Source organism: Gambusia affinis, linkage group LG07, assembly GCF_019740435.1.
Source record: "Gambusia affinis linkage group LG07, SWU_Gaff_1.0, whole genome shotgun sequence".
In the NCBI taxonomy this organism is placed as follows: Eukaryota; Metazoa; Chordata; class Actinopteri; order Cyprinodontiformes; family Poeciliidae; genus Gambusia; species Gambusia affinis.
This window is the reverse complement of record NC_057874.1, coordinates 18,762,219-18,774,346: the sequence shown is the minus strand read 5'-3', so window position 1 is coordinate 18,774,346 and position 12,128 is coordinate 18,762,219. Positions and strand designations below refer to the sequence as shown.

The 12,128-nt window shown below is 40.1% G+C and overlaps 1 protein-coding gene across 2 annotated transcripts; it reads left to right on the top strand.

The window, feature by feature from the left end:
* The first annotated feature begins 482 nt into the window (after positions 1-482).
* Positions 483-10,217, top strand: LOC122834509 (hyaluronidase-2-like). Of its 2 annotated transcripts, none has more exons than XM_044123012.1 (3): positions 483-1,607; positions 4,561-4,650; positions 9,797-10,217. In XM_044123012.1, the coding sequence occupies exons 1-3, from the start codon at positions 678-680 to the stop codon at positions 10,187-10,189; spliced, it is 1,413 nt and encodes a 470-aa protein (XP_043978947.1). In that variant the 5' UTR covers positions 483-677; the 3' UTR covers positions 10,190-10,217. The 2 variants fall into 2 exon arrangements, with proteins under 2 accessions (XP_043978947.1, XP_043978948.1); XM_044123013.1 differs by lacking the exon at positions 9,797-10,217 and adding an exon at positions 8,015-8,245.
* Positions 10,218-12,128: the final 1,911 nt, after the last annotated feature.

Here is a 12,128-nt window from a genome sequence, read left to right as displayed (position 1 = left end):
CTTGATAAAACTCCATATGATTATCATAGATAATCACACAACCACCATGTTTGTTTGTTATTACCTTAAAGGTTTGGTATTGGGTCCTTTAACCCTTTCCATGCTGATATACGTCAATGATTTTGTCTTTTATTCTTGAATTTCTTTAGATCAGGTCAAAATGTGTTGCTTTTTGACAACATTTAGCCTCTTTGTGTTGTCAAACAAGTTCCATTTAAGAGGTAGAGGGTAGTTACTTTTACCAAATAGGGTCAGGTTGGTTTAAACTGATTTTTTTTTTTTATCTGAATTTTTTTTTTTTCATCCAATCTGGTTAGTTTTGTTTTATATTGAAAATTTGTTTGATTATTTGAAACCAGCATTCTGGAAAATGTAGACAAAAGAAACCCTTTAGCCACAAGCTTAGTGGTTTCAACTAACTCACTCGCTCTTTGGTTACCCGGCAACAATATCTTGAGTAGTTTGTGGTTACCTAGCAACAATTTGTTGTGAAACTGTTTAGTTAACGGCCCTTGTAGAACATGGCCAAGCAGTTAAGGTTATGCCAACTAAAACCTTAACTACATACACTAAAACAATCGGTGTATGTAGAGAAAGAGAGTGCAGGAATTTCTAAACCTAAAATTCCCTCTCTACATTGCGGGGCTGAGAAGGACACTCAAGACACATCTGAAGACATGTTGCATTGGACACTTCGTGACTGGAGAGTACAGCTCCTGATTGTTCTGCTTTGGGACGGCGTCTGCGCTTCGGAAGTGAAACCTACAATAAAGCCCCTGTTCTCCCGGAAGCCCTTTCTCTTCGCCTGGAATATCCCGACTCAGCAGTGTGGCTCCCGGTACGGCGTTCCTTTGCAGCTGGACCAGTTCCAGGTTGTGACCACGCCAAGTCAGGACTCCGTCGGGCAGAAGTTGACCTTATTCTATCACAACCGCTTGGGCTTGTACCCCTTCTATAAGGCGGATGGGACGGCGGTGCACGGGGGGATCCCACAGATCGGCAATCTCTCGCAGCACCTCAGCGAAATGCAGAAAGGTGTTGATAAGTACATACCAAACCCGGACTCTGTAGGTTTAGCGGTTATTGACTGGGAAGAGTGGCGGCCCCTGTGGGTACGAAACTGGGGAGGCAAAGACATCTACCGCGTACGCTCTCGTGAACTGGTGCAGCAGAAAAACCCAACTTGGTCCGAGAAGCAGGTGAAGGAGGCGGCCCAACAGGAGTATGAGATGTCTGGCAAGAAGTTCATGCAGGAGACGCTACGCCACGCCAAACACCTGCGGCCCAACAATCTGTGGGGGTACTACCTGTTCCCGGACTGCTACAACCACGACTACATGAAGTCCATGGAGGGCTACACGGGCCGCTGCCCCGACTTGGAGATGGCCCGCAACGATCAGCTGGAGTGGCTTTTTGCGGAGAGCACGGCGCTCTTTCCCTCCATCTACTTGCGCAAAATGCTGACTCTCACTTCCGCAGCACGGCTGTTTGTGCGGAACCGTGTGAAGGAAGGGATGCATCGGGCTTCATCCAGCGACGAGGTGGCACGTCCTGTCTTTGTGTACGTCCGGCCCGTCTACGTCGACTCTCCTCAATACATGCCAGAGGTGACACACCGCCTTCTTTAGCCTCTCCTGCTGATAGTGATGGTGGAATGAAGCCTCTTGAAGCAATGAAGCTTTCCAACACTTTGCTTTGGAAAAACGTTCATTACTCGATGCTTCATTCATCACTCACATCTGCTGATGAAACTGTAACAGGCTTATTACTCAGTTGGATCATACTTCCAAAAATTAGTCAATGCAATATTGTCACAAAGTTGTCATCAAATTCATGTTTAGTAAGAGGAGAATCAATTAAATCATATTTAATTGTCATGTTTTAATTATTAGAATGATTTGTAGCCAATCTAATCCTTGACCATCAGTGGTTGTGTTGGGCTTTCTTTTATGTCATCGACTTATTTGACAGTGAAGACGTGTTACTTTAGTGTATTGGGAATTGAGTGATTGTTGGGGCAGACTCTGTATACTTTAAGCTTGAAACTTGCTTCCTGAAAGACAGAATTTGTTTAAAATCATTTCTTCCTGGGAGTTCTGGTTCTTAATATTAAGTTACACATAGAGCTTGCCTCTTCCAATGGCTTTTAGCCTGCTTTTGATGTGTGATTCTGATGCATCTCCTGATCAAACAAAAGAAAATTTGAAAATTTCTGGATTTTAGGTTTAATCGTTTTTATTTAGGAACAGGACTTTTTTCACTGTTTCAGGTTTCTTCGTCGGCAGATGACCTCTCCCACCTTGGAAAAAACTCGTTCACAAGGCACTGATGATGCAGGTGAACAGAGGAACTTTAGTGCCATACAGTACAAATGGGGCAAGGTATCACTTCACTTCAACAGTGGCATCTGCTGTGGCATTGGAGCTACACCTCTTCTGGTCCACTGTGGTATCGAAAAGAGACCAGACTTCACCTATAAATAACTAAAAAATATCATTACAGATAATACATAACACCAAAATCTGAAATACAGTAGTACAAATGTCACAAGAAATTTTCAAAATAAATGAAAACTCAAGATCTGCTGGTGCCTTCTCCTGCATCTCCTGAATCCTGCAGCTGGACACCTTCATTGCTTGCAGTCAGTGCAGAACATTCTCCTTTCAGCCACCATACCGCCTCTTGTGCTTTGCTTTGACTGAGAAAACCAAGAGTCTTGAAGCTAGGATCCAGCAATGTGGCCATTGTCATGACACTTAATGGTTCAATATTTGCCACTTGTTTTTTGACACGCCTCAATGGGTTTTCAGACAAGTCTAGCAACATCATTTTTGGTATTTGCCATCTTTGTAAGCACTGCATGGTGCAGCAGGTTCATTAAACCTTGGATATTGACACTCTTTTCTCTTCAGAGAGCTCTGAAATTGCTTGGAAAAATGGGAACAATACCGGTAAGGATTCCATGAGCAATGCAGATGGAGGGCCTGATCTTTAATGCCTTAGCACATGTTAGCTGCAGCATCAGTCACCAGACAGTTCACCTTATCAGTAATTCCCCACTCCGCCATTTGATTATGCACTACCCTGGCCAGATTGTCAGATGTGTAAGTGGAAGGGAAATGCTCTAATCCAATTAATACAATGCCCAGTTTGTCATTGGGATCAATGACGTGGCATGTTATGGCCAGATACGCCTCCATGTTCATGGACGTCCACATATCTGCTGTCAGGCTGACGGCAGACACCTTTTGGATGTCTTCTTTGGCCTTTTCTTTTGTTTTGTAGAATTTCTCTTCCACCATCTTTTTCAATGCCTAAAATGAAAAGGACAATTATTCATTTAAATAACTGAAATGATTTCCAATTACCCCATTAGCTGTTATTGTTTACACATATAAACCTTTGTAGTAGGAAGAACATAGGTTGATCCAGAAAATGAATGAGGACTCTGAACCCCTCATCCTCCACTACTGAAAAAGGTTGGGAATCCTTTACAATCAAATTCACCACATTCTCATCTAGCACCTGCTTCCTGGAAGACGCATAAATATAAAACAATTGAAATGACACAATGATATACTGATAGATATATAATATGAATGAAATAATTTAAAACACGTAAGACAATGTCATACTCAGGCTGGTGTCTCCTGTGTTTGAAATGTGCTTATTTTCATGGATGGCCCTGAAATCCATTGATGATGTGTTGTTGATGTTGTAGCCCAACACCGTGTCACACAGCAAACATTTCACCTGAAATAGAAGGATGCGGAAGTTAACACAAAGTTGCTGTTAATGATGCAAATGTAGTCAGATCGTGTGCAAACATTATACAAACCTTATTGTGATCTGTCATCTCAAAATACTCCCAGATATGAGAGGTTTTTCTCTTTTTTGTCGGCTCCATTTCAACCACTGCTGATGAAAACTGCTCTGCTGACGCGCTACCAAACCCCCTACTGCAACCCACGGAGCAACACGGTTCATCGCGCTTTTATTTTGAAAAATGAGACGCAAAACGAAGCTATGACGTGGCAGATGTAGTGCGAGGCCTCGTTTGTCACGCGATTTTCCTCAATATGACACAACCTCGCCCCGTTTTTACTCGGTACACGCCTCGAAGCCTGGCTTCAGATCTCCCATCACTACCTGCTGACAAGTTTGAATGATCATTCAGAAACACTTGCATCCTGTTTTACACTTGCCTTTAAGTGACTATGGGGAAAGTTAATATAATGCACTTGTGTCATCCCTCAAGCAAGCAAATCTCAATGGCAGAGGAGTGCTAGCTCACAACCCCCCTCCCATGCTGAGTGAAGCTACAGCTCTTCAGTTTTCCTTATCGGCAGGCGCAGTCCTTTCCTGTTTTGGTAGCAGTCAGATGTACTTAATACTTTTTAATTTGTGTGGAGCTAGCAGGAAGGGTGTTGGTTACATTGAAGATCTGTCTAATCACCCATAAAGATAGAAAGGGAAATAAATAAAAGCTTATTTCTTCCCTTAAGTTTCAAAGCAGTTTTGTTGACTTGTGAATTTCAAGAGCTGATTCTTCTTTTCTAGTTTGACCTGGTGTCCACCATCGGGGAGAGTGTCGCTCTGGGAGCTGCAGGAATCATCATGTGGGGAGATGTAGCGCATGCAAAAAACAAAGTAAGCATAAACTGACTCTCACGTTTCACAGATTGTCTGATCCACTTTTTCACTTCCGATACCAATCCAGTACAGAAAAACAGAGCTTTAAATGTTTCTTTTTTAAAACAGACATAAACGTACTGAATTATTTGATAACTCTGCTCTACTTTTAGCACTAGTAGTACACTTAAATACATCTAGAGACTGAGTCTTTTTAAGAGGAGAAAGTTAGTGCGCACAACCATAATGTAAAAAAGGAAAAGACTAAATGACTGTCTGGTTCTGAAGAACTACATAAAAATAGTTATAGGTTTTAAAAAAGGGCAAAAATCCGACACGTTTCGGCTGCATGCCGTCATCAGCTTCTCAAACAATGTCTATTTAGAGATGAAAGGAAATCTAAGCCAATCAGAGACGAGATGAGCAATCAGTGCATAAAAAGATATCTGTGACTGTGAGAAATGTATAATCAGTCACAAATGGCAATAATATACTACACTATATAAAATATAAACTTAAAAATCAAAACAAAATCAAAATCAAACTTTATTTGTATAGCACATTTCAGCATCAAGGCATTTCAAAGTGCTTTACACCAAATCAAATACAATGCAACATAGAATCAACAATTAAAACAAAACATCAAGTCAGATTCCGTCAATAAATTTGCAATTGATTACGTTTCAAATACAACTCTAAACAAGTGGGTTTTTAGTTGAGATTTAAAGGAAGTCAGTGTTTCAGCTGTTTTGCAATTTTCTGGAAGTTTGTTCCAGATTTTTGGTGCATAGATGCTAAATGCTGCTTCTCCTCGTTTGGTTCTGGTTCTGGGGATGCAGAGCAGAGCAGAACCTGAAGACCTGAGAGGTTCTGGAAGGTTGATACAACAACAGCAGATCTTTAATGTATTGTGGTGCTAAACCATTCAGTGATTGATAAACTAACAACAGTATTTTAAAGTCTTTTCTTTGAGCTACAGGGAGCCAGTGGAGGGACTTTAAAACTGGAGTTATGTGCTCTATCTTCCTGGTTTTAGTGAGAACGTGTGCAGCAGCATTCTGGATCAGCTGCAGCTGTTTGATTGATTTGTTGGAAAAAAATCAAAAGTCAAAGGAAGAAGTTTAACACCAGTTCCTCATTAACTGTTTTGGGATCAAAAATGCTTCATATTTTGACCCATTTTCCTTAGCAGAATTGCTCAAGTTTCACCATAACTTTAAGTAGATTTTTCTTCTTCTACATTCCCATAAAATCTGACCAGCTCTCCTGTCCTTCTGAAGCATGCCTGCAGCCTAATGCTGCCACCACCGTGTTTCATAGAGGGGATGGGGAAACGTGGTGTTTCACATTATGGATTGAAGCACTTTTTGAGATGTCCAAAGCTTTAGATTACAAACTAAACTTTGCGTTGTAACCTACTTTTAATTCATGGGAAATTAACTTGAAGAGGCAGATCCATGCCACACTTTTCAGATTTGTATTTTGTTATTAGTTAAAAATGTTTCACCACTTGCCTTTCTCGTTATGATGATGGTTGTTCTGTCACTTAAATATCAAAGTTTTTGGCTGTAAAATGAGAAAAAGTGAAAAGGTTGAACAAGTATGAATACTTTTGGCAGATGTTTTCATCTGGAGTTTGATTCCCTGCTTGCCTGTCACACATGAAGTCATTTGACACTCAGGACTCCGAGTCAGTCGCTAATTATACTGTAAGCCACTTGTTCTGCAGATACACAGAAGATACTTGTGTGAAGAAAAATTAAAGTCTGCTAAAGGTGGAAGGAGGAAACTATTTAAAATGAAGAAAAACACATGATGTATAGACTCTCACAAAAGTGTGATTATTTAGCGTTTATTTAGTTTTTCTTCTTATTTTGCTGAGTTGATGGTCTGCTTTTAGCTTCAGAGTGTGTAGTCGTCAGTGTAAGACAGTTTGCATGTAAGTGGGCTATAAAAACCTTGTGCAAAGTTCAAATCTTTGTCTCCTGCCTCCTGTCTGCTTTCTCCCTGTTTGCACATCTGTGCTCACTTGGCAGAACAGAGGCTTGTATGTAAAATCCATCAGTCCAGGAGCTTCTTCCATGATTGTGCAAGGCTGTAATTTGGTGCAAGTCTGCTTTTGTGCCTTAGAATATGAATTGTGTAACATTGTAGACATTATTTACTGATTTGTTCTGGGAGAGAAATGTGAGTACAGGTTGTAAACAAAATGTATCTCTACCTTTATGAGAAAACTTAAGCAATCATTGGATGTAGCCTAAAATATAATTAAAAGGGAAAGCTTTTATTTACATCTTTGAGTTGTGGGTTGGTGTAAAGTAAACCTCTTATACATATTTAATAACCTCAAGACAATTACTCTCCACAGATAACACCAAAAAACACTCCAGGAAGCATTTTTTAAAATTAAATATCAGTTTTTCTCACCAAACACGTACTTTGTATGAGGGCAAGAGGAACAAACACAGCAAAAAATCTGTTTTGTAAAACATATTGGTATGAATTGAGCCTAAATTAATTCAGACCTCAAAAGATTTCTTTATGAGAACTGATACCTTTACACTATAACTTTAAAAACCAGCAGTGGCACACACTGCCTTCAGTTTATCTTCAAAGGTAAACCTGGGATTTAGATTAATCCCAGTTTAAGATGCTTCAAATTAAAAAACCAGCAGTGAGATTTAATTTTTGTGCTTAGTATTCAAAGGCATGGATAAACAGTGACCATGTATTTCTCAGTGTTCAATTCAAACAATGAATTGAACAGTGTTTGAATTGAACGTACCCACAGTTCAGTTACAGCTCTGGAAAAAATGAAGATACCATTTAAAATGATCAGTTTCTCTGATTTGACTTTTTATAGGTTTATGTTTGAGTAAAATGAACATTATTCTTTTATTCTATGAACTACTGACAACATGTCTCTGACATTGCAAACAAAAATTTAGTATTTATTTACAGAAAATGAGAAATGGTCAAATAACCAACAAGATGCAGAGCTTTCAGACCTCAAATAATGCAAAAAACCCCCCAACAAAAAACAAAAAAACAACAACAACAACAACAACAAAAAAAACAAGTTCATATTAATTTAGAAGCAATAATACTAATGTTTTAACTCAGTTCAGAAATCAACATTTAACCAGGAGGTTTTCAATGGGGTTCAGTGCAGTGGGCTCTTAAGTTTTTCCAGATGCATATGTTTAGATATATTTTTATTGAAAAGAAAGGTAGGCATAAATATACTTATTTAATCCTTAGACAGTTACTTACACAGGATAAATACAATTAGAATATAAGACTGCTTTAAATTCCTCCAAATTACCTCAGATGGTTGTAGTTGATCTTCTTTTTAAATTAATTTGGCCCCTGTCCTCTTGAGGCTCTGCAGGCTCCTTTTTGTTATGCAGGTTCAGCTGTGAGAGCACACCTTCCTGATTGGCTGCCGGGAGGCTGCAGGAGAGCTGCTACTCCATTGGACCAGCAGAGGATTGTCAAGCCAATAAGACGTTGATGAGGCCCACCTGCACCATATAAAAGGCTCCTGAAATCATTCATCCAGTGGGACAGCTAGTAGGAAGAGGTTTTATTAAGCTGCCCCCCCCACCCCAACCCCCTGAACCCCCCACCCCACCCCTCCCCACCCACCCCACCCCTCCCCACCCACCCCACCCCTCCCCTCCCTCCCCACCCACCCCACCCCTCCCCTCCCTCTCCACCCCCCCACCCCCCCTGTTTACAACTGCTTTGGGCAATTTGAGCTACCTTGTTTTTGCTTGTTCTGCTAAGTCGTTTGAATCTGTTTCACACTGATTTTATACAAGCTAGAAGCATGTGTTTGGGAGGTTTGGTTCTCCCTTTTTGTCCTTTCTTTTGGGTTGTTTTGAGTTTACTTTAGACTGACTTGTTTGGACATTTTGTAATTTAATTTGCATTTAACCATTCTTGAATTTGTTGGCCCTTTTGTTTTAATTGGATTAAGTTGTATTGTGTTTTGGTTTTGTGAAACCATCTTTTTGTAATAAATCATTTTACATTCCATTTATTTTCTCTGGAAACATTTTTATGTTACCGCCCCTGAACCCCTAGACCTTGGGGACGTAATAATGTCGTTTTTTAATGCTGCAGAACATTATTGAGTGAGGACTGTAGCATTCGTAGCTGGTCACTCTCACTGGTTCATAACACTTTAATAAATGTGTCTTTAGTACAACATGATGAAGACACATAACAGTGACTTTAGGTCATACTACACACATTCAGACATATCTAAAAAAAACAAAAAACAGCTTCTAAATGTGAAAACTATCTCTCCTGCTAAAGTTTAGCATAAATGGAACGGCAACCAGTTGTTGGCATGGCAACCGGAGCTACGGTCCTCACAATCGCAAACTGTTAGCTTTACTTTCATTAATCCTGTGTGCATTCTCAATCATCCTAAATGTAAAAAACTAACATGTCTTGTGCCTGTTATCAGCAAGGAGCTTAAAATTACTTTCAAACCAGTTTGGCATTTCCTTATTCGTTGTTTTCCCCGTTTGCAACGGAGTTAAATTTACTTCCTCTAAAGATACTACCAAAATAAGAGCCTGGGATTCAAAATAAAAAATAAGGTACCGGTACTTAAAATTTTAAAGTTAAATAAGCAAGTATGAAACAACCATTTAAACGCATTTGGCCATATTATATTTCCTTTTACAAGAAGTGATTGGCAGTTGTGATGTAAAATATTAACATTTACTATAAACATACAGGGGCTGCACAGTGGCGCAGTTGGTAGAGCTGTTGCCTTGCAGCAAGATTCCCGGCCCGGGGTCTTTCTGCATGGAGTTTGCATGTTCTCCCTGTGCATGCGTGGGTTCTCTCCGGGTTCTCCGGCTTCCTTCCACAGTCCAAAAACATGACTGTCAGGTTAATTGGTCTCTCTAAATTCTCCCTAGGTGTGAGTGTGTGTGTGCATGGTTGTTTGTCTTGTATGTCTTTGTGTTGCCCTGCGACAGACTGGCGACCTGTCCAGGGTGAACCCCGCCTCTCGCCCGGGACGCAGCTGGGGATAGGCACCAGCAACCCTCCCGACCCCATTAGGGAAGAAGGGTGTACAGAAAATGGATGGATGGATGGATGGATGGATGGATATAAACATACATTTTCTTCCTGTCTTTAGACCGCCTGCTCTGAGCTGAACACGTATCTTCAGGGCACACTGAGCCAGTACCTCCTCAACGTCTCCACGGCAGCAGAACTCTGCAGCAAGATCCGGTGCGGTTCCCACGGCCGCTGCCTTCGCAAAGATCCGGACAGTGATGTTTACCTTCACCTCAACCCCCGCACACACCGCATCCAGAGGCGAAAAGGCAAACTGACGGTCACCGGCAAGCTGAGAAAACCAGACAAGATGCTTTTTGAGACAGACTTTCAGTGCCAGTGCTACAAGGGCTTTGAGGGAAATGGCTGTACTCACAAAGACCCGCCGGACCAAAAAGGGACGGCGACTCGAACCAGAACATCAGCGCTCCAGTGTGTCATCATCCTGATAACAGTTGTGCTCCTGTGTTAATGTCAAATACATCTCAGCAAACCCGCTGCCTTGCAGAAATATTTATTTACATTTATTTTCACATTTTTATTGTCCCTGAAACCTGATTGTGTTTGGTTAATATTTTATATCAGGGGTGTCAAACTCCAGTCCTTAAGGGCAGTTTTTAGATGTGCCACAGGTACAAAACACTGGAATGAAATGGCTTAATTACCTCCTCCTTGTGTAGATCAGTTCTCCAGAGCCTTGCTAATGACGTCTCTTAAGTCAATAATTAATTAATATTGATGAAAATGCGTTAAGTAAATAATAGTTTAATATTGACAGAGTAGCACTAGTTCCACTGGCAGACATTTTTTTTCCATTTTATAAGTGAAATAATTTCCCTGTGGAGCTAAAATTTTATCATTAACATCAAGGACTTTTTGACTTAAAACAATCTCCCATATCTTGCTGAAAAGTTACTTGTTTGTTAGAGTACTAAGAAACTAGATTAAAAAAACAGTAAGATTTTGTGTTTTTGCAGTGCATTCGTCTTTCAGGAAGTGGAACTTAAGTCTCAATCCTTTTCCAGCATCAAAGAGTTTCTCTCACCATTTTTCTAATTTATCCGTCTTTTTGTATTCTGCCACAAAAACAGATTGATGATGTGCATGAAAAGTGAATTAAAAAGTAATGTAAAACTTAGTATTGGTATACCGTAAATCTCCTATAAATGCTTTAAAGTTTGTGGTTGTAATGTGAGTTACAAATATTAAAATATTAACTCCTTTTAGGACTTTTTGCTAGGGCTAAAAATATTTTGTATTGAGAAATTACATTAATTATTTAAATTAATGTTTTATTGTTGCTTTAAGTTAATGAAGAGCAGAACGCTCAAAGAGTCTGGACGGCGTTAGTTAAAGATATGCACGAAAATAACAATTAGTTACTCTTTTATACTGTTTTTTAAATTGAAGTTACTGGGACTTGCTTGTTGGTTCGTGACCAGCAGGTGGTGCTGTCGGACTACTAACCAAAGACAAACATCAAGGTCACGGCTACGGGAGTTTTAAATCACAACTGTCAAATCATATTATTTAAAAACACATTTTACTCATTACTTGATTCAGATTATCGTCTATTTCTGCAGCAGTTTAGGATTTATAATAAATTCAAGTGACTGACTGAACCTCAGAGGGCGTGAGGTGACCTTGATTGGGACAGGAATGCCATGTACATGTCTCCTTATCTGAGGTCCACCACTGATGTCAAACTGAGGTCACTGATGGTGATTTTACCTCCTGTGTCCCTCGAGGATTAAATGGCTGGAAGATCAGACTCCCTTGCTCCCAGCCTCCAGCTTTATTAGTCTGAATTGTTACAAAATGAGGACAAGGTGGGCACTTTGTTTTGCAAGCAGAAGTAACACATTTGCAGTTTTGCTTTCTGTTTTTATTTTTTTTTTCATATACATATTTAGAAAGCGAAAAAGAACATTTACTGCAGTAACTGTCGGAGAAAGACAAATTGCTGAACTTGTTTCTTTCGGTCCAAGGGCGAATATTTACCCGGAGATGTTTGACAAATTTGGGAACATACAAAATGGCTCCCACTGATAGACCTCTAGGGCTGATTGTCAGTCACTTTGTGGTTGCTGTAATTTTCTCTCACCCTGGCAACCTAAAATCTGCTTCTTCTACCCATATTAGAAGAGGACACAGCCAAATAATTCAACACTTGTTGCAAAGCTTGTTTTCATGATTTAAAAAACATATTTTATTGTGGCTGGATTTTAAATAAAGACATGAAACTTTACATCTTACAGCTGGAGTGAGATTTACCTGTTGGAAGCTGCGTTTCGATGCGTTATCACACAGTTCAGAATTGCCTCCACACTTCCACAAAGGCCATTTGTGATCTGTTTATCTGCTCTCAGTGGATTCCTCGTCTTTCTCCAGCCTCTGCCAGGTCTGGCAGG

What these genes read in the sequence shown, in the direction of transcription:
- LOC122834509 (XM_044123012.1), top strand. Translation starts at nt 678, where the DNA reads ATGTTGCATTGGACACTTCGTGACTGGAGAGTACAGCTCCTGATTGTT. An exon ending in CTCCTCAATACATGCCAGAG is followed by an intron (nt 1,608 to 4,560) that starts GTGACACACCGC and finishes CTTCTTTTCTAG; the next exon opens with TTTGACCTGGTGTCCACCAT. An exon ending in TAGCGCATGCAAAAAACAAA is followed by an intron (nt 4,651 to 9,796) that starts GTAAGCATAAAC and finishes TCCTGTCTTTAG; the next exon opens with ACCGCCTGCTCTGAGCTGAA.